This window comes from Lissotriton vulgaris, chromosome 1_1 (assembly GCF_964263255.1).
Source record: "Lissotriton vulgaris chromosome 1_1, aLisVul1.2, whole genome shotgun sequence".
In the NCBI taxonomy this organism is placed as follows: domain Eukaryota; kingdom Metazoa; phylum Chordata; class Amphibia; order Caudata; family Salamandridae; genus Lissotriton; species Lissotriton vulgaris.
Window position 1 is genome coordinate 728500963 of NC_141685.1, and position 27440 is coordinate 728528402.

Genomic DNA, 27440 nt, shown 5'->3' on the forward strand with positions numbered 1-27440 from the left:
CTAAAGTATATAACAATATTAGAAAAACAATATAATTAACGCCTATTTTTTGCAAACTATATTAATGATTTCAATATTTTTAACATTGGTATTACTTACCTTGAAATCGATATTCATAACAACGATATTGCTTGCAGGCGATATTTCCATATCACAATATTTTGTATATGATACTTTGGTAGGACAATGTTTTAGTTCAATATTTTGTCTTAATACCTCGTCACTTGAGTGATTGCTTTATTTATTCTTAGTAGATTGCTCTACGTGCTATTTTTTACTTTTCCTCAACATGTCTAGATTTCCCTAAGACAGGGCATATTCTTGGAGGCTTCAGAAAAAAACTGTCTGTTTTGTTAGAGGTTTGTGATGGCTATGGCGTCACTTAACACTATTTGCTCCTGTGCTCCTTTTTTAGTCCTACAGCATTAAAGTTGAGTATTTATTTGAAGACTTTATATAGTGCTGTCAGACGAAGTCTTCCTCGGAATCTGATGCGATGATATAAGGGCCCACCTCTCGATACCTCCAATTCTGATTGTAATTATTACACAGAATATTGAAGTGATCAAGCGGGGGGAAAAGGGGAGTTGGGAAGGGAACAGCTGGGAGGGAGATCTGAAAAGGAAAAAGTTAGACACACACTAATACCTATTTACTTATATTTCAGTAAATTTTCCTTAATGCAAGCAGCAATCTAAGCATGGAGTTTTCATGTAAAACTAGATTCACTTCACAAAATTCTGTGGAATAATATCGCAATTAAACCTCTTGCAATTTGACCTTTTATACTAATTATTCTCCAAATGCTTGATATTTCTTTGCACATAAAACATCTGTACTTTTCTGATAAAACTCTCTCAGAAAAAATAGCACGATTTACATTATCTTCTGTAAATTGTTCACTGTTAGATAGTATCAAAACCTTTAACTTGTTCACATAGCACGAAACTGTGCATTGCAAAACACTCTAATTTTGTCTTGTTATAGCTTCATAATCAAGTTACATGTAGAAAACATAAGCAAGAGATTTATCTTGTTTCTGTGCTAAAACAATAACTTTCTATTCGAAATATTATGTTGGGTTTACTTCATACCAAAAACATTGAAGATTTCTAATTCCTTAAACAACATGATATAAAAAACTGAAACAGCGTTTAAATCTTTCTTGCTCTTTAGATTCTGTAAATACAAAAAATAAAAACCTTTTTGTGCATTAAATCGCCTTCATACCTAAAGAGTACGACCTACTCTTAATTATAGGTTCATCTGCAAAATCTGGACCCCAATGGAAGAAATTCCTCGAAGAAATCCGGTCCAAAACCACCTTCTCAAAGACTGCCGGAGAAGTTACCAACTCAAGAAGCGCCTCCGGAAAGGTCTGCTCCAGCGCGGCACACACGAATCTGCATCAAAGGGTTAAACAGCATACCAAAACACAGAGCCTGCCTGGAATCAACCTCCTTCTCAGAAATCTCCAGAATAGTGAGCACAGATCCTTGGGTGTGGTCACGTACATCAACGTAACCACACCCGCGTAATTTCCCCTGCTTGCGGCGTTGAAATGCGACAGCATGCCAAATTGCACGCATCTCGCGGTACGCGGTTGCCAAAGTGCACGCATCTCGCGTACCCTGCCAAACCTCACTCATCTCGCGTACCCTGCCAAACCTCACTCATCTCGCGGACCATAGGGAATCAATGGAATTTTTAGGGCAAAATACATTTCCAAAGTTTAGCCTGCCCTAGCCCTATAACAAAGCAACCACCAATGTCCAGCAGGGGAAGACCCATGAGTCTTTCCACATAAACGTTTGGGACCTGGCCAAAGGCCAAATGGGGCGGGCCCTAGACCGCAAGCGCCCCTGGGCCTGACAAGTGCCTAGTCTCTGGGCAGATATTAAGGTACTTTACATAGAACCAAACAGCTTACAGGATAAAAAACGCACCAAGAACAGAAGGAGGGGAGACAGCCGGGTGGGATGGATGGTAAAATGTACCAAGGTGAGGTCAACAACATTAAACAACTGAATATAGCCTTTTCAGATGTTACAGTATGAAAACACATGATGGTGGTGTTAAAGATGTGTTCTGAGTGAGCATCATGGATGCTATTTTAATCACTGCAGAGGTAAGTATTGAATAGGTAAATCTTGAGGCTTTTCCTGAAACATAGTATGTCATGGCAGCATCTTAGTTCAAGAGGTAGGGAGTTTGAAAAAGTGGCGTGGCTTCAATAAAGAATTTCTTTAGTGCTAAAGCAGACTTGAATTTATGTGTTTCTAAAGTTAAGGGATCTTGTTTCTAGATAGTGTTATTCCTTCCAACAGTGAGGGGAGGTTGGCTAAGTATGTGGGTCTGTAAAAAGTGGTAGACTTTGAAGGTGATGCATGCTAACTTGACTTTTATTCAAATCTGAGGAGTGGCCAATGGGGGTCTCTCAGAATCAGGGCACAGATTGGAGAGGTGCAATGCAGCAAGACCTCTTTCAGCACTGCGTCAAATATGGTGCATTCCTGCTCTCTCCCTGTGCTGAGGCACTGTGTGCTGACTAGTGCCAAAGCAGTCACCCTTGCACCATGGTACCATGGTGAAAGGCTGCCTGTGTTGCAGTCAGATTGTTTTTCTGCATGAAAAGACACAGTCCTGCACAAAAACAATCTTTGGAGGCGTTTTCCTCTTTGTAAGTATGCTGCAGAATGCAGCACGCTTAGAACGGTCCCACAAGGAGTGCGCCAGGAGGCGCATTTGCAGGGTATTGTGGTTTTATTTTTAGGAAGGGGGGATGGGTAGCCCCCTTCCCTGGCCCATTTTTGGCCCTTAGGACCCCATCCCCACGGCCTGATCCTTTAAAAAAAATATTTAAAAAACAGGAGGGGCCACCTTCCGGACCAATTTCGGACCCCATCCCCGGTCCCCCATCCCCAGGCCTTCAACATTTTGTTTTTTAATGGGGAAGGGGGCCGATATTGCCCCGGCGACCCCATCCCCCAGGACATGGTCACCTTGTTGGGGACTGCGGGGGAGTAGCCGGCATTGCTTTTGGACAGAGGGAGCTGCTAACATGCAACTCCCTCTGTCCAAAAGCAATTCTGCTCCGTTTTGTGGAAGTAAGATCATTTTAATACTCTCGCTTCCATGAAGAAGACCAGAGCTGTCCCTGGTGGGTGGCGGTCTTGAGGGCCATGCAGGGCTCAAGAAAGGGGGCCATGTGACCCCCTCTCATCTTGCATATAGCCCTGGGGAAGTGCTGTTGGTCCACAGGGGCAGGGAGTCCACAACACACCCACTTCATTAGTGTATGTTTACTCTGGGCAGGTGACAGTCCCCGGGGCAGGGGGTTTCACAGGCCTCCTCATATAAGGTAAATTAGCCCCAAGGAGGTGGTGGTCCCCAGGGCAGGGGGAGTCCGCAAGGTCCCCCCCACTTAATAGAAACTAGCCCCAGGGAGTTGGTGGTCTGCAAGGCCATCCATATTGTTTCAATAGCTCCAGGGAGGTGGCGATCACCTGTGCTTTATTAAGCCCTAGGAGGGGGGCCCCATGCACACCCCTCCTATGTTAGTTATATGCCCCTGGGACCTGGCTCACCTGGGGGTTATTTTAAGGCAAGCAAGCAGGCCTCACTAGCTTTTTTTTATTTAAATGCAGCGAATTAGCAATTTTTTAAAAATCCCAAAGCTTTTATGCTCTGACAGGGTCCTAGGGGGACCCCAAGACCATGTGGCCCCCTCTCATCTTGCATATAGACCTGGGAGGTTGTGGTGGACCCCTGAGGCAGTGTATGTTTGCTCCAGTGAGATGGCAGTCCCCGGGTCAGGGGGTTCAACAGGCCTCTCCATATCATGTAAATTAGCCCTGAGTAGGTGGTGGTCCCCAGAGCAGGGGGAGTCCACAAGGTCCCCCCCACATAATAGAAAATAGCCCCAAGGAGTTGGCACTCCGTACAACCCCCCATATTGTTTCAATAGCCCCGGGTAAGTGGTGATCCCTGGTGTTTTGTTAAGCCCTAGGAGTGGGGCCCCATGCACACCCCTATGTTAGTTATATACCCCTGGGACCTGGCCCACCAGGGGGTAATTTTAAAGCAAGCAAGCAGGCCACCCTAAGGGACCTAATATGATGGCGGGCAGACTTTGTACCGGTAAATGGGACCGACTGCCAGAGGTGCGACGGTCCCGCTATGGCAATTAGGATGCGACCGGCACCCTTGTGGTCACATCCCGCATATTCAACATTGTGGCGGGCGGTGCTGTCAGCAGCACCTGCCACAATGTTGAATATGCATGTTGTGCATTGGAATGTGCAACATGACAGGCACGGAACCGTGCCTGCCACCTTGTGTATGCCAATGTAGCGGGGTACCATAGGTACCCCCCAAGTGTAGCCCCCACCACCCCGGGGGGCCACAACGGGCCCCCAAAGTGAACTCTGCATGCCTTTCCATGACGGAGTCTCTGCCATGGAAAGGCATTCTCCCAAATGCAATGTAATATGGATGGCGCACAAACCATGCACCCAACCACCGAACCGGCGCCCCCAACGCCACCCTCTGCATCTGGACCCCTGTCAGCACCAAAGACAACACCCACATGATGAACACCATCCACTCCGGCTCCCCCACCGACCCCTGCCCACACCACATCTTCAACAAAGCCGACTCCATCGCACCCCAACTCCGGAACATCATCAACAGCTCCTTTGCAACCTCCACCTTCCCGGAGTGCTGGAAACATGCCGAGCTGAGCGCCCTCCTCAAGAAACCCACCGCGGACCCCACGGACCTGAAGAACTTCCACCCCATCTCGCTCCTCCCCTTTCGAGCCAAAGTCATCGAGACCAACCGATCCCTCGACCCCTCACAGTCCGGCTTCCGAGCAAACCACAGCACCGAGACCGCCATCATCGCAGCAACCGACAACATCAGGTCCCTGCTCGACAACGGGGAAATGGCTGCCCTCATCCTCCTGGACCTCTCAGCGGCCTTCGACACCGTCTGCCACTGCACCCTGATACAGCGCCTCAGCAACACCGGAGTCCAAGGAGCGGCCCTGGAGTGGATCATCTCGTTCCTCGCCGGAAGAACCCAGAGAGTCCGCCTCTCCCCGTTCCGCGGCCACCAAAGTCATCTGCGGCGTCCCTCAAGGATCCTCACTCAGCCCCACCCTCTTCAACGTCTACATGAGCCCTCTCACAGCCATCGCACGCCAACACAACCTCAACATCATCTCCTATGCCGACGACACCCAACTGATCCTCTCCCTCACCAATGACCCCGCCACCGCCAAAGCCAACTCCAGGAAGGTATGAAAGACGTCGCAGATTGGATGAAGATCAGGCGTCTGAAACTGAACTCATCCTCGGACCATCTCCCTCTGCGTGGGACGACTCCTGGTGGCCCCCTGCCCTGGGCAGCGCACCCAAACCAACGGACCACGCACGCAACCTGGACTTCATCCTGGACTCCTCCCTCACGATGACCAAGCAAGTGAATGCAGTCTCATCATCCTGCTTCAACACCCTGCGCATGCTCGGAAGATCTTCCGATGGATCCCCACAGAAACCAGGAAGACGGTCACCCAGGACCTCGTCACCAGCCACCTGGACTACGGGAACACCCTCTACGCTGGAACCACAGCCAAACTCCAGAAAAGACTCCAGTGCATTCAGAATGCCTCAGCACGACTCATCCTAGACATCCCTCGCCGCAGCCACATCTCTGCCCACCTGAAAGACTTGCACTGGCTCCCCGTTAACAACAGGATCACGTTCAGATTCCTCACCTACGCACACAAGGCTCTCCACGACATGGGCCCGAAGTACCTCAAAAGCCGCCTCACTTTCTACACACCCACCCGCCAGCTCCGATCCGCCAGCCTCGCCCTTGCCTCTGTCCCGCAAATTCGGAAATCCACTGTCGGAGGAAGATCCTTCTCCTACCTGGCAGCCAAGACATGGAACTCCCTCCCCACTCACCTACGGCTGACCCTGGATCACCTCTCCTTCAGGAAACAACTCAAGACCTGGCTGTTCGAGCAGTAGCGACCCCCACCCCCCCCCCCCCCCCCCAGCGCCTTGAGACCCTCACGGGTGAGTAGCGCGCTATATAAATTCCGTGATTGATTGATTGATTGATGGCGGTGCCTTGCATTATTATTGGTCTTTTCTGCCCAGCAAGCATTCGTGATGATTGCCTGCAGGCTGAAAAGCGGTGGATTGACTTTCTGTCCGCAGTGGTATCCCCCGCCATGCTACTGTGGCGGGGGTTAAATGGCCGTCCAGTGGTGCAATTTGGTGGGCGGATTGTCACTGCCGGTTGGGTGATGACGATCCACCCGCCATGATAATAGGCCCCTTACTTTTGTTTTTTTTAAATTGCCACAAATTCCCTTTAAAAAATGCTTTTATGCCGTGGCAGAGTCTCAGGGGGACCCCAGGACCATGGCTTGGGGGGTCGGGGTATTCCTACACTGGATCCTTTTCTATATTTTCACATTTTTGGGGGGGACTCTGTGAAGCGGAGTTCCAAGATGGCTGCCAATACTTCCTGGTTGAAGTGTTGTAGCCAATCAGAGAAGTGCATTTTCCCGTCTGAGCTCGTCTTGTTCGCAAAGACTTCCCAACCAGAGATATCACTACAATTTTAAACTTACATTTCTCAAAATCTAGTGAACTGATTTATACCAAATAAGCAAGAGGAACTTCCTTGAACTAATCCTGCCCTGCCAAATGTAGTGTAAGTCCGTTCAACCTTATTATTTCCTTTACCCTACTAGCATATAACTATATCCAATATTACCTACTGGCGGTCGCCAGTAGGTAGTTATAGTTAGGATTTTTTTCAATGTTAAATCTCAAAATTCTATTTGGAATAACTTTGGCACCGGTTGACGAATCTGCCTGAAAATTTCCTGAAAATGGCCTCGTCGAGCTCCGGTCCTTCCTTGAAAGTTTGGGGGGGATACGTCAAGCGGGGGCCGAGATAAAAGGGGGGTCCCAAAACGCGTTTTCCCCATGTAAATTTCCATAGGGCGGTCGATTTCACTTTTAGCCCGAACGGCTGAATGGATTTCCAGCAAACTTGGCAAAATTGAAGGGACTGGTAGCCCGATGTGCCTTTGCTATGTCTCAAGATGTGTGCTGCAGTGGATTTTGAGTAATTTACGTTCAAAAAAATATATATATCTATAGGCGCTCTCCGGTGCGCGCACCGGAGTGCGCTCCTGGCGCGACACGCGACTTGTGCGCAGAAAGCTGATTGGCTCTTGGGTGTCTGTAAACATTCTAAACAGTCTGGAGCGGCCGCCATCTTGTGTCTCGGTAAAATCGAGACACAAGGGGTTTGAAAAAAAAAGGGGCAAATGACCATAAGGGGGAAGAGTAGACCCCCTCTGACCCCCTAGGTTTGATGTGGGGGCTAAAATAGGGTCCTGCGGGGCATTACATTTTTTATTTTATTTTTCGTTTTGCGCGGGGGAAGCGCATGGTACGCGCACCGGCGAAGCACGGGGAAAATCCAGGACCATATTTATGAAGGCCTTGCGCTGCCAGTTTTGCGCCGCCTGTGCGTCAATTTTTGTGACGCACCAGCGGTGTAAAAAAATGCGCATTGTTACGCAATATTTAAAAAGTGACGCATCTATCTAGATGCGTCACTTTTTAAATATAGTGCAACGAGGCACATTTTTTTACACTGCTGGTGCGATGCGTCACTTTTCTGTGCGCACTCCTTATGACATTCCAGATGTGTCATATTTAATGTATGACGAATCATGTTGCAAGGAGTTACAGATACGTCAGTATTTCTGACATATCTGTAAACATGAAAGTGACGCGAGGCAGGCGCAAGATTTTGACGCAACAGCATCCTAAAAGTGACGCAGAGAAATCTCATAGATTTCAGTACCTCGTTATTACCAAGCTTTTTGCGAGGGATTGCCCCCTCTGCATACATTATACCTGATGCAGATATAATGTGGCGCAGAGTTTTAAAAAGTGACCCATGTACCTAGATGCGTCACTTTTTAAAAATAGCGTCAGGTATAATGCATGCAGAGGGGGTGTTCCCCCGCAAAAAGCTTGGTAATAACGACGCAGTGCGTCACTTTTAGGATGCTGTTGCGTCAAAATCTTGCGCCTGCTTCACAGCAGACCTTTCACATGGTGCTTTTTCCATGTGAAAGGACACATTACTGGAGTTGCGTCACTTTTGTGACGCACTCCAGCAATGCGTTACTTTTGTGTTTACAGATACGTCAGAAATACTGACATATCTGTAACTCCTTGCGAATTGATTAGTCATATATTAAATATGACATATCTGGAATGTCATAAGGAGTGCGACCAGAAAAGTGACGCATCGCTGTTTTCACGTAGCGATGCGTCACTTTTCAGAAATGAGGCCTCCAGTTTATTCACTGTGTCATAACTTTCTTTTCTAACACTCACCTTCTTTCATTCCTCCTACTTCACTTCCTTTCACCTCTCATACCTTTCTGTTCTTTCTTACTCATTCTCCTTTCAATTATCAATGCACTATATTTCACTTACTCTTCATTTTTTTAAGAATATAGCTCTTTGATGAGAATTGGAGGTAGTTCTGAAAAGAACTTTTGGTTTTCTTCTTTTAACTGAAGAGGAACAAAAACAGGGAATGGAAACTGCTCAACAGGAGCAAAAAGAAAACAAAAAAATTAGGGGTGGGAAGGGCAGCGATGGTTCTCCAATGCTCGAACCATGAGCTGGACACTTTGCTCCCCATAGGTGAGGAGTTGATTGCAGTATCTGCATCTGACGACCCCATGGTTAAATGCAGGTTGTATGTTTGGCACCTGCTCCTGCGATTGCTCTCTCCCAGAAGAAGTTGCTCCTCCGGTTGATGTAGAGGCCCCATCTCTGGGAACCTCTTGTGCCAGAGCCCTGACACTTTCCCGGGCAAAATTCTGGGGGTGCCTCCTCTCCACATGCCGGATCATGGTAAAGTTCCCAAAAGAGTACTTTTTTGGGGGGTTACCCCGTGACAGGACCTGTTTGCAGATCCTGCACTCCACTTTCGGTGCATTCACCTTCTTCTGGTCTGCTGGAAACGTAAAAAATTTCCAGATGAAATGTTCCTTCACCTTTGGGGTAGGAGGCTCTTCATTGATGAACTCAGGTTCATCCTCACTGCTGGATTCTCTGGCAGCCATGGTAATTCACAAAAGATCCAGGTGCAAAAAACAGGTCTTTCAGTCACAAAAGTGAAAGAAGAAGTGAAGGAAATGGGTGGGGATTTCATTCATTGTAAAAAAAACTGTTAGCAACCAATGAAAAGTGTTATTTTAGGGTCACATGACCCGACGCGTTTACGCTGCGCACTCCGGAGCACTTCCGGGTGCGTTTACGCAGCGCGATCGTATGCTCTTCCGGGGCGCAAACGTGGCGCGATCGTAGGCGCTTTTGCGTGCGTTTACGCGGCGCGAACGTAGGCGCATCCGAGGGCACTTACGTTGCGCGCCGAAGTGACGTCATCAAACTTTTACAGAAATGCATAATCATTTTCCTTATTAAAAAAAACTAATTTTATTTGTATGGTACGAAATGTTTTGCATTATTATTAACTTTTCATTCATATTTTTTTCACGAACGACAGTAGCGCTCTGGGTGCGCTTTCAGGTGAGCTCACGGAAAAGCTTACCGGAGAGCTTAGCTGAAAGCTTCCCGGAGCGCGCACCCAGAGCGCAAAAAAAAAAAATTATATAAAAAAAATGAATACTTAAAAAAAAACAGCAAATTGTAAAAAAAAAAAAAGGGTTAGAAACTCGATATACAAAGGAATTAGCATTTAAAAAACCTATGAAATTCACTGAAAAAACCATAGGTTTCACACCAGTTATAGTTAGGAATTAGCATTTAAAAAACTTATCAAATTCACTGAAAAAACCATAGGTTTAACACCAGTTATAGTTAGCTGGAAATTTTACTGATATAAAACCATTGAAATTCCCACGTTATAGTTAGTTGGACTCACTATAACTTGCACGTGCACATATACGTGTATATATATATATATATATATATATGCATAAAAGAAGGAGAGAACTCTGCGTAGTTCCCAAGTTTAGGTGAAAGGCAGCTCCTGTATAGAGCACCCTCAACACCAGCAACACTCTAAATTTGCTCACCTCAAATGTTTGCTTTTCTATCAAAGTTTTTAAGCATAGGATTAACACAGTGCTATCCACGCCGAGCTATAAAATGACAAAAGCCCTTTACCACTCCAGGCACAATATTACAGCTTTGGATTGATAAAATACCATCCAAGCCAACCTGAAATGAATAAAAGCAACCCCTGACACGTGTTTTGCTGTCATTACAGCTCTTCAGAGAGGTTTAGCTTTGTCCAGACACAAGGGAGTACCCAGTATAAGTCAAAACATTCCCTTGCAGGCATAGAGTGATGCATAAATTATGCAAAAAAGAAGGAGAGAACTCTGGGTAGTTCCCAAGTTTAGGTTGAAGGCAGCTTCTGTATAGAGCACCCTCAACACCAGCAACACTCTAAATGTGCTGACCTCAAATGTCAGCTTTTCTATCAAAGTTTTTAAGCATAGGATTAGCACAGTGCTATCCACGCCGAGATAGAAACGGACAAAGTCTTTTGCCATTTTTACAGCAAAGTCTTTAAGCATAGGATCTGAAAGAGACACGTTAGTGATAGCTTCCTTACCTTAGAATATCCCCAGGCGTCAGACTGGATCCGGAAAATTTTGCGTAGCAATACCCCTGCGCGCCGGCAGGCGTCGTCCGCGGCTCCGCGTCCGTTGTCAGCGTCGTTAGCGCCGGAATGACGTCGTCGGAGTACTTGGACGCCGCCCATGCGCGCTGACGTCAGTTCTTCTTTTTTCAGAGCCAGCTAGCGCAGATCCGGAGAAGCTCTACCCCTTAGTCTTTTTTGACTAAACTTTTTGATCTTTTTGATCATTTCTTTCCTCGAGTCTTGGACTCCAACGGTACCGGTAGGGATGCCCGGGTTTAAACCCTGTTCCAGGTGCGACCGACTGATGTCGGTTACCGACCCCCATCGCCGGTGCCTCAAGTGTTTAGGCCTCGACCACGACGACCGCACCTGCTCCGACTGCCGGACCCTCACGTCTAAGGCAAGGCGAGAGCGGTCTCGCAAGTGACTGGAGCTCCGGCAGTCGGCCCGCGCCGCTCCAGGTCCCCGTATCACGGGAGGTCGAGGGACAGGTCGCGGGGTCGGAGCCCTCGCAGCTCCGGGAGTGGACATCGGTCGTCGGGATCCAAGTCCTCAGGTAAGAGGCACAAGAGGTCGGAGAGACATCATCGTTCCTCCGACCCCCCGACGCTCGCACGATGCGGCCGGGGGTTCGCGTGACCCCACCCGAGCGGCTCCGCCATAGCCGCAGTCATCGCCGCCTGCCCCACACCTTCGGGTCCCTGGGCAAGACGCGACGCCTGAGGAGGTCGAGCGGTACCTCATGGCCAAGAGGTCCCTCCCTCCTCGGCCGGGTTCGGCTGGAGGGCCTAGCGGGTCGGGTGCATCGGCTCCGACGCCGTCGGGTGCTCCAGCCCCGGCGCCGCCGGCGACTTCGGTCCTGGCGCCGCAGGCCCTCTCTGGATCCGCTTCCGGATCCGGGTCGGTCCAGTCGACCTAACGACCTTGCCGACGCCGACCCTACCTGTGTCACCCCCGGCGCCTGCTATGGGCACCGTCTCCAATCCTACCCCCGGTCCGGTTCTGGCGCCGCTACCGACGGCATTTGGAGATTTCTATTTCCATGAACAGGACCCATCTGTTGAACCTGTGCTACAGGAGATGGGTGACGAGGGTAATTGGGAGGGGTCTGAGGACCCTCTGGCACGGGAGTGCCAGTCTCCACAGGACTGGACATATGAGCTTGGGGAGGCCAGTGGCATTGACACTTCGCCAGACACTGGATTTGTCTCCCTTCCCACCGTGGCTACGGAGGAGGGGGCAGCTTATAGTGTAGTGTTGACACGGGCAGCCAAGGCCCTAAACCTTGAACTCCCTGTCGCGGCCATGAGGACTAACCTCCTCACAGAGGTCCTTAAACCGCAGGCAAGCTCCAGTGAGCCTCTACTGCCGTTTAATGAGGCCTTGTGTGACGTTCTTGTGGGCACTTGGTCCAAGGCCGCCACAGGTCCGCCTGTGGATAGGAACGTGGCCAGACGCTACCGCCCGGCCCCGGGTGACCCTTGCTTTTTGTCCACCCACCCCACCCCCGAGAACCTGGTCATCCAGGCCTCCACTTCCCAGACCGCATTCCCGACGGCTCCACCCGATCGGGAATCCAAGAGGTATGAACAGTTCGGGAAGAAGGTTTTCTCGTCCCTCAGTTTGGGACTGCGGTCAGTTAATACTGCATGCCTCTTGGGCCGCTATACCTACACCCTGTGAGACGCGGTTGCGGACGTGCTGCCACAGTGTCCGGAAGAGGTCCGGGCAAAACTCGCCCAAACCCTTGCGGAGGGCCAAGATGCAGAACGGTATTCCATCCGGTGTGGGCTGGATACCACGGACTCGCTGGGCAGGGCGATGGCAACGACAGTGGCGGTTAGACGCCATGCCTGGTTGAGGTCCGCCAACTTTTTGGCCGATGTCCAGGCCACTCTGCTGGACATGCCGTTTGATGGCCGTCGCCTCTTTGGCGACAAGGCAGACCATGCGCTTCAGCGATTTAAGGACTCCAGGGCTACGGCCAAGTCCTTGGGCCTCTTGGCCCCTCGCCAGCAAACGGGTGCCTTTCAATCCTTTCGTGGCCAGGGAAGGGGCGCCCCCACACGTGCCGCCAGCCACGCGCCGCAGAATGCCCAACAGCGCGGTGGCGGCCGTGGAAACCGCCATGGCGGCGGTCGGGGACACCGGCGTGGCCAGTCCACACCTTCCCCCGCAGCACCTGCCTCAAAACCTTCCTAGTCTGTGCTTTCAGGCCCATGTGACGCCAGTGGGGGGCAGGGTTCACCATCACCTCTTCCACTGGCGCACCGTCACTTCGGACAGGTGGCGGCTGCAAATCGTCCGAAGGGGCTATTCCCTCCCCTTCGAGGCGACCCCTCCAGCCATGCCACCGCAATTCCACCGCGTGTCGGGGGATCAATTGCAACTTCTGCGAGAGGAAGTCACCTCCCTCTTGGCCAAGGGGGCCATCGAGCACGTTCCTGGGCCAGAAGTAGGGTGTGGTTGTTACTCCCACTACTTTCTGGTACCCAAGAAGGGCAAAGGGGGCCTACGCCCTATCTTGGACCTACAGAACGTCAACGGCTTCCTCCGGAAGGAGAAGTTCAAGATGCTGACTCTGGCTCAGGTCTTAGCTGCCCTGGACCCAGGAGACTGGATGGTAGTGCAGGACACCTATTTTCACATCCCCGTCCTGCCGGCCCACCGGCGTTACCTCAGGTTCATGGTAGGCCACGAGCACTTTCAATTTACCGTGCTCCCCTTCGGCCTTACCAGCGCCCCACGGGTGTTCACCAAAGTGATGGCGGTGGTCGCAGCCCATCTGCGCAGGTTAGGGGTTTCAGTCTTCCCCTACCTTGACGACTGGTTGTTGAAGGCGGGCTCGCCCCAGACAGTTGTCAGCTACCTCCAGACTACGGCCGATCTCCTGCATCTTCTGGGGTTCTCCATCAACGTGCCGAAGACACACCTGTGTCCCTCTCAGAAGCTCCTCTTCATCGGAGTGGTTCGGGACTTGGCGCAGTTTCGGGTTTATCCACCCGAACAGCGGGTTCGGGATATTCAGGCTCTGATTCCGATCTTTCAGCCTTTATCCCGGGTCTCGGTCAGGTTGACGCTGCGGCTTCTGGGGCTGATGGCCTCCTGCATCTTCTGGTGCATCACGCCTGTGGCGGATGCGGGCTTTGCAGTGGGACCTGAAGTTTCAGTGGGCCCAGCATCAGGGCAACTTGTCCGACCATGTCCTGATCTCGGAGGTCACTACAAACAGCTGCAGTGGTGGCTCACAGACCGCGAATGGGTCAGTGGCAGATCCCTCTCCCTACCCCACCCGGAGCACGTAGTTGTAACGGACGCGTCACTCCAGGGCTGGGGAGGCCACATGGGAGAGGCGGAGATCAGAGGCCTCTGGTCTCCGGCGGAGTCCCGGCTCCATATCAACCTTATGGAGCTGCGGGCGATTCGTCTTGCACTGAAGGCATTCCTCCCCTCTGTCCGGGGGAGTGTAGTGCAGGTGTTCACGGACAACACCACCGCCATGTGGTACTGCAACAAGCAGGGCGGGGTGGGGTCGTGGACCCTATACCAGGAGGCTCTGCGCCTCTGGCAGTGGCTGGAACATCAGGGCGTGACCCTGGTGGTTCAACACCTGGCAGGTTCCCTGTACCCCAGGGCAGACAAACTCAGCCGACGGTGCATGATGGATCACGAATGGCGTCTGAACTCGGACATGGCGCAAGGACTCTTTCAGCAGTGGGGAGAGCCTTGGTTAGATATATTCGCCACAGAAGAGAATGTCATCAGTTCTGCGCGTTGGAGTTCCCAAGGCGGCACTCGCTCTGGGACGCTTTTAATCGCGAGTGGAGTTGAGGTCTATTGTGCGCCTTTCCGCCTATACCACTTCTGGCCAGAGTGCTGAAGAAGATCAGGCGCGAGCAGGCCCAGGTTATCCTTGTGGCTCCGGACTGGGCACGAAGATACTGGTATCCCTAGCTACTCAGCATGTCAGTCGATCCCCCGATTCGTCTGCCTCTTCGGGAGGACCTTCTGTCACAGCAGCAGAGGACGGTCCTCCACCCGAACCTGTCCAGTCTCCATCTACAAGCTTGGAGATTGAGCGGCGACAGTTGAGGCCATTTGACTTGCCTCCCAAAGTCTGTAATGTCATTCTGGCAGCCAGGCGTCCCTCCAAAAAGTCGATATACGCCTGCAGGTGGAACAGATTTGTGGCATGGTGCACAGCAAAGGCTGTGGATCCTCTCTCTGCCCTTCTCTCTGAGGCTCTTCTCTTCCTTCTTTCTCTTGCCCAGCAGGGCTCTGCTCTGGGCACTCTCAAGGGCTAATAATAATCACAAACGAATGGGTTGAGGGTCCAAGGGAATATTTAACGACCACACAGTTACAGCCCCCTAAACACAATATGTACTACAAAAAGAATAACTGTGGGTCTACAACAAATCTATGTGTGTCTAGATGACTCTATGTGTACTCCAAGTGTGTTAGTAGAGCCCACAACAGGATATCGCACTACGTGAAGAGATATCCATCAGTTACTCTTCCTTTGCCACCCTTTCATCATTTGGACCACTTCCCAGAGTGGAGAGTCCCTGTTGTTGCCACCTCACTTGATGTAAAATGAAAATGGCTAATCCTGTTAAATAAAGGACTCAAAGAACTAGTGGCTGGTATGTATTAGTAACTGAAAGCAGTGCATGGAAAAGTTGTGAAAAAGAAAAAGTGCTCTATTAAAATTGGAGAGTGGACACAAACGACATTTTATTCTGGTGCCGTCCATTTCCAACAGGATAAAAACAATTCAGTGCAAAGGGCCAGTAGGTTCAGCAAATAGCTACTGACTGGATGTTCTGGTCGACATGTTTCTGCGGTTATTTAAAGATCCAAGAGGTATCTACCGCTTCATCAGGGCCTAAGTATTTGCTACTGCTTCAAACTAAATAAAGGGAATGGAAAAATTGATACAGATATCACCTGTTCAATCCTGGTAGTCCTCCTGTGTGTAAAGGAGATGTCCCAGTGCGCAAGTCATCTAGACACAGACAGCATAGATAAAAATACACATACAAAAATAATATAACAGTACTACAGTTAGTATAAGTCATCTAATGTCACAAGTGTTATGTGAAACAATTACTCATTATGTGGGTTCTACTCGGCCCATCTCTATCATGTCCTCTAGCTCACCTCGGATTCAAGAGGGCTACCTTTCTGCCCTTTCCGCCTTCTTAAGGCTACCTGATCAGCCTTCTTTGTTCAAGTCCCCCATTGTCAACAGATTCTTAAAGGGCATCACTCATATGTTTCCTCCTGTTCCCTTCGTGATGCCCCAGTGGGACTTGAATCTTGTGCTTACTTATCTAATGTGTGCTCCCTTTGAGCCGCTCCATAACTGTCCTCTCCGTCTTCTTACCTTGAAGACTGCTTTCCTGGTTGCCATCACCTCTGCCAGGAGAGTGAGTGAGCTCCAGGCTCTTTCTTCTACACCTCCTTTCCTCTCTCTTCATCCGGACAAGGTTGTGTTGCGAACGAGACCTTCGTTCCTACCCAAGGTTGTCACGGCCTTCCACATTGGGCAGTCCATTACCTTGCCCACCTTCTTTCCGCCTCCGCATCCCTCGAAAGAGGAAGAGAGGCTCCAACGTCTGGACCCAAAACGTGCTCTCTCTTACTATCTGGATCGCACACGCCAGTTCCGGGTGGATGACCAACTCTTTGTTGGTTACGTGGGCGCTAAGAAGGGAAAGGCGGTGCACAAGCGGACCATCTCGCGGTGGATTATCTTGTGTATCCAGGCATGTTACTCCTTGGCGAAGAAGGAACCCCCTGTGGGTCTACGGGCTCATTCTTCTTGGACCACGGTGACTACAACTGCCCTGGGCCGAGGAGTACCCTTGCAGGATATTTGCCAGGCAGCTACGTGTGCCTCGCTGCACACGTTTGCGGGACACTATTGCCTGGACAGCCAAGTCCGGAGGGATGGCTTCTTTGGCTGTTCTGTCCTCCAGGACTTTCTGGTGTGATTATTGGTTTGCAGACCCACCACCGGGGTTGGGATTGCTGGGGTATCTATTCCCAGGTAAGGAATCTATCACTAACGTGTCTCTTTCAGATGCACAAGTTACTACTTGTGTAACGATATATCTGTAAGAGACATTAGTTAGTGATAGATTCCTTACCGACCCACCCATCCTCCCCTTTCTGCAAACCGATATCTAGGGTTAAGGTCATCCCTTTCAGGGCCCTAGTTTCATGGCACCAGTGTTGGTTCTGTCATGGCTCTGCGTATCTGGCGCGGAAAAGCTGTGTATCAAAACTGACGTCAGCGCGCATCAGCGGCGTCTAAGTACTCCGACGACGTCATTCCAGCGCTAACTACGCCGACGACGGACACAGAGCCGCGGACGACGCCTGCCGGCGCGCAGGGGTATTGCTACGCAAAATGTTCGGATCCAGTCTGACGCCTGGGGATATTCTAAGGTAAGGAATCTATCACTAACTAATGTCTCTTACAGATATATCGTTACACAAGTAGTAACGTGTGCATTAGCACAGTGCTATCCACGCCAAGCTGTAAAATGACAAATGCCATTTACCACTCCAGGCACAATATTGCAGCATTGGATTGGTAAAATACCATCCAAGCCAACCTGAAATGAATAAAAGCAACCCCTGACACGTGTTTCGCTGTCTTTACAGCTCTTCAGAGAGGTTTAGCTTTGTCCAGACACAAGGGAGCACCCTGTATAAGTCAAAACAATTCCCTTGCAGGCATAGAGTGACGCATAAATTATGCAAAAAAGTAGGAGAGAACTCTGGGTAGTTCCCAAGTTTAGGTGGAAGGCAGCTCCTGTATAGAGCACCCTCAACACCAGCAACACTCTAAATGTATACACATATAAATAACATTTATAGAGATAGCCAGTAGATAGTCATAGTTAGAACCTAAGGGCATATTACCTAGAAGTGCATTAGAAAACGCACAACGCACATTCCCGTATCGCCGGCTATCGCCGGATTTTTTCGCAGTGATAGCGCGCAATTATCAATGCGCATCACGTAGGCGAAATGAAATCCGACGATAGTCGGCGATATGGCACATTAGCGCATGAAAACAAATGTTGTTTTCATACGCTAATGTGTGCATTGATAATATGGGGGGTGGAATCAGCGTTATGATCCACACCTCCATGTTATCAATGCCCAAACACCTGGTCAGAGCAGGCATTGGGAGACCTGCAATAAACGAGTTTATCGCAGGTCTGCCCCTCCCAACGCCTGCCTTGGTAATAGGGTGTTCCCACCTCCAACCACATTTTACATGTGGTTGGACGTGGGAACGTCCACTTTGCAAGTCATTAGCGATGTTTGTCGCCGACATGCAAAGTGGGCTTGAGCCAGGCGTTAAAATGCCCTTGTGGATAGGGATCTAGAAGTATCGCCGCTTTCTCGGTACAATTTGCCGAAAAAGCGGTGATACTTCCCCTTGCTAATATGCCCCCTAGTTTCCATAGGAAAAGCTCTTTTTGGCTTGCCTATATCTTTGGTATCGATTGAAGAATCTTCAGGACTTTTTTTCAAAAAAGTGCCCCAGTGATTCTTGCTGAGAATGCAAAGTTTCAGGGTGAGACGTCAAGCAGGGGCTGTGTGCTTCCCATGTTAATTCCCATAGGAGTTTTAGACATGACTACAACCCGAACTGCTGAACGGAATTACACCAAATTTTGCAGAAAAGTAGATATTAGTCCAGCGAAGTGGCTTTTTATGAATTGTTGCAAATCCAATCAAAAGTTTTGGAAATATTAAGGGAAATCCAAATTTGTATATATAGGGATGCGGATCCTCCTCAGATTTGCGAATCCACGCTTCAGCAACAATGCAGTGATGGGCTGGCCACAGCCTGAGAGTAAAGTTGGGGTCACCCTTTTGTTCATCAGGAGCCAGTTCCCTGCGGAGAAAAGAAAGTTAAAAAGTGATGGAAGGGGTCAGGATAGAGGTACTCTGACCCCATGGAACTAATGGAGGGGTCTGTTAGGGGCCTGTCATGGGTAAGAAACTGATAAAAAAACATTTTTTATTTACCATGCCAGGTATCACCGATCCTCCCTGGATCCTTCCTGGATCCTCCCTAAATCCTCACTGATTCAGGTTGACCCAAATTTAAAAAAACATACACACACTCACATATCAACACACCTACTCACACACTCACTCACACACCTACACAGCCACCCTCACACCCACTCACACACATATCCATACAACCACTCGCACACCCACGTACACAGTCATACAACCTCTCACACACCCATACAGTAACTCACATACCTAGCCACAGACCCTCTAAAGCACTAACACACCCACTCACAGACCCATACAGCTTCTACACAATGACTTACACACCTACAGAACCACTCACACACCTACTCACACACCATTAGCAAATCACATACCCACTCGCAGACCCACACAACTTTCACACACCCACTACACACTCACACACCCACTCCCACAGCCACCCATACAACCACTGACAGACACACAAAGGCACTCACATACCCACACATTCACTCACAAGCCTACTCACACACCTACACATTCAGTCCCACACCCCCAGTCACATGCGCATCCACATACCCACTACACACAAACCCACACACTCAAACGTCCACTCATACACCCCCTCACACACTCTTATTGCAGTGATGTTATAGTTAGGAACTAGCATTAAAAAATATAGAAAATCACTCAAACAATCAAAGGTTACAGGGACGTTATAGATTGGAAATAAAATGTATAACAACCTTGGAAATTCACTGGGAAATGAAAGGTTACATGCCATTATAATTAGGTTCAGATTTCACTCATACAAACCCATTGGCATTTGGCAGTTATAGTTAAAGGTATCTCAAGTAATTGGCTGTAGGGAGCTGGCTGGCAGAGCGGGGCCTTAGGGCCCCTTGCGGCCTCCACCAAGGATATGCTGCGCACCCTGGGTGGACACCCGGATACCGACCTTTAGTTGGCGGAGCACCGGGGGATGAAGTCCCTGGGGCGATATGGGCCTAGGGAGGAGGACTACATGCTCCCTTCAATCATTGCCCGTGACTCGGGGATGAGGTCCCCAGGCTTGAAACAAGTCCAGGGAGAGGGGCCCCTTGTCCCCCATTAGTAATTGGCCATGCCCCAGATGATGGGGTCCCCTGGGCTGGTATCAGCCTGGAGAGGGGGCTCCATGCCTCCTTCCCATTTCCAAAAGATTCTAGGCCTCGGTGTGTATTCCCCACAGCCAGAATCAGCCCGAAAAAGGGGGCTGCATGCCCCCTCCCCATTTAGAATAGGGCCAGGTCCAGGTAGATTGGGTCCTTGAGGCCAAAATCAGTCCAGTGAGGGGGCCATGTACCTCCCATAATTACAGGAGTGGGCCCTGGGGACGGGAGTCCTAGGGGTCAAACATGTCCCATGGGGGTGTCAAGTACCCACTCCCCCTCAAAATGTGCCAGGCACCGGGAGTTGGGGTCCCTGGGGATAAAATTGGTCCAAGGAGTGCAACTGTGTGCCCCCCTCCCAGGTTGGGTGCCTTTGAGGAGTTGGCAACATGGCCTGTCAGCAGGCCAGGCCTTCTGGCCAACCCTCCCGCTGCGTTCTTGCCATGCACTGCTAATTACCCCACATAGTTGAGCCTCTGCGCCGGCTCAACATCCTGTGATTCTGGGCAAATTACTTAATCTCTCCGTGCGTACCAAAAATGAATGTGCCCTTGTGTAACATAATGAGTGATCATGTAAAGCACTCCAATACCTTTGTGTCAAGTTCGCCCTATATAAAAACGCAAAAAATATATTTATTACATCACTTATGACATCTTCTATGACATCATTGATAATATCACTGAAACATTTGCTGTGAAATTATTGATGAGAAAACTGTGCATGGCGGTGGCACGAGTTATAGCTACCTTAGGGCAGGAGTTATAGTTACTTGAGAAAACTGTTATATATCTCATACAGTAGAGTTGAGTGCTGAGTTGTACAGTGTTAGAAACTGTTGTAGAGTGCTGTACAATAGAGTTCATGGGAATAGAGCTGAGTACAGATTATACAATGGTATGTATGGGGATAGAGTGGAGTAGAGTCAAGCAAAATAACACAGAGTGTAATAGAGTTTTGTGGAGTGGAGTTATATAGAGTGGAGGAGAGTACACTGGAATGGCATACAGTGGAGTATCATAGAATAAAATGGCATAGAGTGGAATATTATATAGTGGAGGAGCGTACAGTGGAGTGATGTACAATTGAGTAGCGTAGGCAGGAGCAGCATACAATGGAGTGGCATAGAATGGAGTGTTGTACAATGAAGTGGGGTAGATTGTAATAGTGTACAGTGGAGTGACATCCAATGGAACAGTCTATAATGGAGTGGGGTAGAGTGAAATACCATACAGTAGAGTGGCGAAGACTGAAGTTGCATACAGTGTAATAGCGTTGAGTGGAGTGGCATATAGTAGAATAGCGTAGAGTACAGTACAGTGCAGTGGTGTAGAGTGGAATAGCATACAGTGGAGTGGCATAGACTGGAGTGACATACCGTTGAGTGGGGTAGTATGGAATAACACTCTACAGAATTACATATGTAAAAATTGTAAATACCCTGTACTACACTATATTTGTGAACTATAGAGTATTACAGGGTTTTTACAACTTTTTAAGATATTTACTTTAAACAAAATGTAGGTACTGCTGTAGTTTCTAGGTAGTACCACAGTACTACATAACATGTGTTTAAAATATATAGAAAGTGGTAATATGTAGGACAAGAATATAAAACCTAATACTTACCTATATCGAAGGTCCTTAGTCATAATATTGGCAAATCGGCGTCATAACAACATGGCTGCCTTAATCTTTTGCAAAGTGTTACAGCTACTAACTAATGATGGATGGAATTCTAAGTACATGAAACATTTACCCCCATTCAAGAGAGCTGGGTTAAATCCATTTTTCTTTTGCTCGCTATACTACCCCAGTTTGGACACATCCATATGCAAATCAGTCTTGACCCTGCTCCTCCAGCCCGAACTGCCAAGCCAGGTCCTCTACGGACCGGAAATAAGCAACCTAGGGCCGTTTTCAGGGTTTCACCCCTCATCAGCCAGGCTAGCTTGAATCCAATGGCATAGCGAGCAAGGAACCCACGTCTGGCATACGCATCCCAATTGGGGCGAAAAGTACTGCAGAAAAAAATGACGGACGGAATGCTGAATAAATTAAACATGCACCCCCAGTCAAGAGATCTGGGTTAAAGCTTGTTCCTTTGCTCACTACTCCACCCCAGTTTGGACCCAGCCATATGAAAATCAGCCAGCAGTTCCAGCTGGACTGTTCCCATGGGGAGCAGGGTCAAAACTGATTTGCATATGGCTGGGTTTAAACTGTAACAGCATGGTGAGCAAAAATGAAATGGATTTAGGCACAGGTCTCTTTATTGGGGTGAATGTTTGACATTGTCCACCATTCTGTCCAACAATTGTTCTTCTTGCATTTGTCACCCCTAGTCGGACAGGTATGTCCAGGCATAGGCCACATGTTCTCCATGCCACTGGAGTCATGCTAGCCTGGCTGATGAGGGGTGAAACCCCAAACCAGTCCTAAGATGCTTGTTTCCAGTCCACAGAAGACCTGGCCTGGTAGTTCGGGCTGGACTGTTCCCATGGGGAGCAGGTTTAAGACAGATTTGCATATGGCTGGGATTAAACTGGAATACCATGGGGAGCAAAAAAACAATGGATTTAGGCCCAGATCTCTGTACTGGGATGAATGTTTGACATTGTTCAACATTCTGTCCATAATTTTTTCTTTTTGCATTACACTTTTGTAAAGGCAGTCTTTAGCCAATTAGATAATAACCTGTCATCACCATGTAATGCAGTACCTTCACAAAATATTGAGAAATTCTATAATAGTTCCACAGTCACAGACGTACCTATGTTTAAATGCCTTATAGCTTATGAAACACTTACCCTAATTACCAGCAGTACCAAAAAAGGATCCTTCCCACACCATAATATATAATTATGCTAAATGTAATGTAAATCCGTTCAGCTGTTTTTGCGCTTCATCAAATACAATATTCTATGGAATATTCTTTGGTGGAAAATGTTGTTTTGGGGCCCACTTTAATTTTTGAAACCTCTTAAGGATTCATTTAAAAAATATACATCATCACAAAATGTAGAACAATGCTATAGGAAAGTATGCAGTGATTCGACAAATGAGTAAAAAGGTATTAGGTAGCAAAAATCCGTGGAATTCCTATCTCTGGGAATCCTAACTATCACAAACGAGAGTGGCAATGAGATTTAGGGCCGGATTACGATCTTGGAGGACAAGGTTACTCCTTCACAAGCATGATGGATATCCTGTCCTCTGAATTACAAGTCCATTACTGCCTATGGAAATTGTAATATATTGGACGGCATATCCATCACATTTGTTACTGGATATCCAATCCCCCAAGATGGTATTCAGATCCTTAATGTGATTTCTTAATTTTCTTCTTTTGTATTTATTGTGTATTTGTTTCTTGGTTTACATACTCATGTGACTATAAATATGTCTTTTAGTTGTTCATGTATTAATCAAATGCAGTCTATTTAATTTTCTTGGGGTTCCTTGCTACTTTTATTAGTATTGTGCTACACATCTATCAACAGGATCATCTACGTAGTCAAATTGACATTGCTGTGAAATTTCATTACAATCCATTTGGCCGTTTTACTGCTACATCAAATAAAAAAAGTCTATGTAAAATGCATTGGTATCAAAACCTGTTTTGGGACCACCCTTTTTTTGTATACATTGACTAAACACTGCAAAAGTATCCATCCTCCACCAATGTAACTGGTGCAATAGGTTGAGAAAGTTTCACTGAGATTCGTCAAATTTGTGCAAAGTTGTTAAGGTACTTCCTCATGTCATTTTGATATGAGTCCTCTCTCAAGTTCACTCTGGGGCCTCTATCTGCCTTTGAGTAAAGCTTCATTTTTCCGATGAGATCTGTAGTATAGATCCGACCCAATGACTTAGGTGAATCTAGGGTTTTGTCACATGGTTTCCACAGTGCAGGTCTCAGCTCCATTTAGTTGCCAAGCTGAGAGAGTTTTGTCTGGCTCTCTTGGTCTCCATTTAATAGCTTTCTTGGAGCGCAAGTGTTCCTAAACTTGTAGATAAACTTGGCAGGAGCAAATCATGCAGAGAGGTTATTCGAATTGTTGAGTTACAGGGTAGTTCTTCCCATGTTAGCAGTTTTATGTGGCATCCCAATTTATCCAGAAAGAAGTTGTCACACTGCAAATGCCTGTAACGTGTTGTCGGGAAGAAGGTTAGGTCAGATGATACTGCAAGACATACCTCCTCCAAAGAATACCGGCTGCAGATGCAACTTGGTGCTCTCGTGTTTCTAGACTGTCACTTGCTTCTTAGCCATTGATTGGAACACCAGTTTTACTCTGTTACTTATAATAAATAACAGAGAAAAACTCTTGACTGCGTACATCACCACTGAGGGAGTTTACCAATTTACCCGGATGCCCTTTGGACTCGCATCGGCGGCAGGGGGTTTTCAAAGGATGATGGGGTCAGTTTTGAAAGGAATAAGTAATGTGGTTTACTTTCAGGATGATGTTTTGCTGTTTGGAGAGACCGTTGAGCAAAACAACCAAATTTTGAAGGAGGTCTTGAACATAATGGAGCAAGCGGGGTTAACATTAAAGAAAGAGAAGTGCAAGTTTGCGGTGGAGGAGGTAGAATATTTGGGTTACACTCTTTCTTCTAGGGGTGTCAGGCCGAAGAGGGATCTTTTGGAGTCGATTAGGAAGGCGCCGGCACCTTGTGACAAGGATCAATTGAGATCGTTCCATGGGCTTATAGAATACTATGCAAAGTTTGTGGAGAATTTTGCAGCAAAGACAGAGAAGATTAAGTTGTTACTAAGGAAGGGATGTAGGTTTTTGTGGGGCAATGAGCAGGATGAGTGCTTTGTTAACATCAAGAGGGCGATATGTGAGGCAAAAATCTTAACCCCATTTGATACCAAGCTGAAATCTCTGTTGACGGTCGATGCCAGTGGTATTGGTGCGGTGTTAGCGCAGGAACATGATTCTGGGTTGAAGACGGTGGCTTTTGCATCACGGACACTCACGAGTTCAGAAAGGAATTATTCCATTATTGAACGTGAGGCGTTGGCAGCCGCTTGGGGCTGTGAGTACTTCAGAATGTACTTGTGGGGATTTGAGTTCAGGATGATGACAGATCATAAACCGTTAGTGAAAATACTGTCACCGGGTGGTGCTGGAAAAGGGTCGGCGAGGTTGGCTAGGTTGGCTGCTAGACTCCAGGAGTTTTTGTATAGGGTAGAGTATATTCCAGGGTGGAAAAATGGTCAGGCAGATGGGTTGTCCAGACTTCCCTTATCTTGGGAGGTGGTGGACAAATCGGGTGTTGAATCAATGCATTCTGAGGGATCTGTGGGAGCGATAGATGAATTGGTGGATATGTGCACTGGGGCTATCAATAAGAGTAGGTGGAACTCATGTATGTCAATTGATGAGGTATTAAGAGGAGTGAGAGAGTTGATTGTGAAAGGCCCTAGGAGGGAGAGTACCTTGCCTATGGGCGTACGTCCTTATGTGAAGATTTTGGAGGATTTGCCAATTCTAGATGGTGAAGGAAATGTCATGATGAAGGATGATAAATTTATCCCATCCTCGTTGCCATCTGATGTAACCGAAGTTAAACAGCCAAGAATACCATTGAAATTGTTGAGGTTATTTATTATAAGTAACAGAGTAAAACTGGTGTTCCCATCAAAGGCTAAGAAGCAACTGACAGTCTAGAAACACGAGAGCACCAAGTTGCATCATGACATCAGTAAAGTTAGAATGTTCTATTCAAAGTGAAATGCACACTACAACAAAATAAGAGAATACAACATAGATCTTGTGGATCAATGGCAAAAGAAAGGATGCAGGACTCAGTGGTATTCCTTCAGTAACCCTTCATACTTTGAGGACAAGCCTAGACTGCTATATATCTGCCAGATGATAAAAAGGTGCTCAAGGAAAGGGACTCCAGGGTACAGGGAATCTGCCTTTATCAGATGGGCCACCCAAGTCCCCGCTGCGGGCCTGCCTATGGGGGAAACCTTAGGTCCACATCAGTGTGTCACAGGGCGGGCCACTTTTCGGGCTCAACCATGTCTGTATGGCATGGCCACTATTGACAGTCTCAAGCATTCTGCCTAAGCTAGAACCCATCAGTTCTAGCCCTACATGCCAGTGGCTTCCATCTTCAGTGCCTCGCAGTCTACACCTGTGGATACGCCTAGGGAACAACCCAGTCTCCTCCAGCGGCTCGACCCTCAGGCTGCAAATAGGATTTCACTAATGCATCACTGATGCATTAGTCAGATGGGTCCTTCCTGGTGCTTATTAGTGCAGGACTCGGGACTCTAGCGGGGATTCAGGACTTGAGTGGGGAGAAGCCGAGTTAGGCATCTGCCATCTTTGGTTCTAGGGCATTCCCCCTTCTCACGCTTTTAAATGGTTCCATTTGTAAGTAACACCATTGTGCATGCTAGAGTGCCATATGTTCTTTTTCAAAAAATATGTTATGATAAAGCTGTGCTGGTATTCGTTTGTTGATAAAGTAAACTACTTATTAATCAATTTTTTGTGTTTCAGGCCAGACCTAAAAAATAACCTAATGAAGAAAATGAGAATCCTGATTTATCGACCTGTACGATCCTGAAGAAAAAAGCGAACCTTTCATCACACCGCTTTCATATGAGCACATCCTGTGACCTACAGCCAAGTTCAACAGTCTAGTGCTTAATTGTTGCCTCTACAGCCTCCAAATACGCGAGTGTGTTGCTCTTTAAACCAAATTCACGTTTTTTATAAGAAGAAAGCATTAAGATATAAACTTGTAAATTAGTTGATAGTTACAATTTGGCATTTTCTCTTGAATTATATGTTAAACTTTTATTCATACGTTTTATTTGTCTGTGTTACCAAATAAACATAAATCATTCAAGTAGTGATTATTTTTCCGACATGAGGTGCACACTGACATGTACTAAATATACCTAATAGGGTCCCTCTCCCAGATGAGTAAGAGTGCATACTGTGTCAGGTCAAAGGTGAGAGTCTGTATTAGGAGGGTGAAAGTGCTCTGTACAGAACCTGGAGGCTGAGAGCCAGGTGTAGGCGTCTAAGGGCAGCAGGAGGATGCAGGGAAGACTAGGAAGGTGTTACAGTCAATGTGCACTATGTGTGAGTTGGAATGTCTAGGAATGCTGAGATGTGTCTGAGAGACAGCGTTTCTTAATGTGTGAGGCAATCCTTTGGGGATGACTTCCAGTAGTTGCAAAGACGAGTACTAGTTTATCTGAGCCAGTGGGAGTTCCAGCCTCCCACCACTCCAGAAGCACCTAGGAGTGCATTTTGTGGAGAGTGGCTGTTAGACCTGGCATCATTGGCATGAGTCTCCCTTCCATTTTGACGGATTGCCTCCTCTTTTTTTATATGTTTTTGCTGGTTTTAAGTTTTGGGCACTGTGCCACTGCTGATCAGTGCCACAGTGCAAATGCTCCCTATGTTACATTGGTGTACTAATTGGTTATTCCATGATTGGGTTATTTGATTTATCTGTCAGCCCCTAGTACAGTGCACC

General features: G+C 47.9%; 1 protein-coding gene across 3 annotated transcripts in view; it reads left to right on the plus strand.

The window, feature by feature from the left end:
• The window catches only part of LOC147747719 (coagulation factor XIII B chain-like), a 1426313-nt gene extending 1399512 nt beyond the window's left edge, over positions 1 to 26801 (plus strand). For all 3 annotated transcript variants that reach the window (XM_086955242.1, XM_086955259.1, XM_086955250.1), the window contains one exon: positions 26450 to 26801. In XM_086955242.1, the coding sequence (XP_086811368.1) occupies positions 26450 to 26467 (18 nt within the window). In that variant the 3' untranslated portion in view covers positions 26468 to 26801. The remainder of the gene's footprint in view (positions 1 to 26449) is intronic.
• Positions 26802 to 27440: the final 639 nt, after the last annotated feature.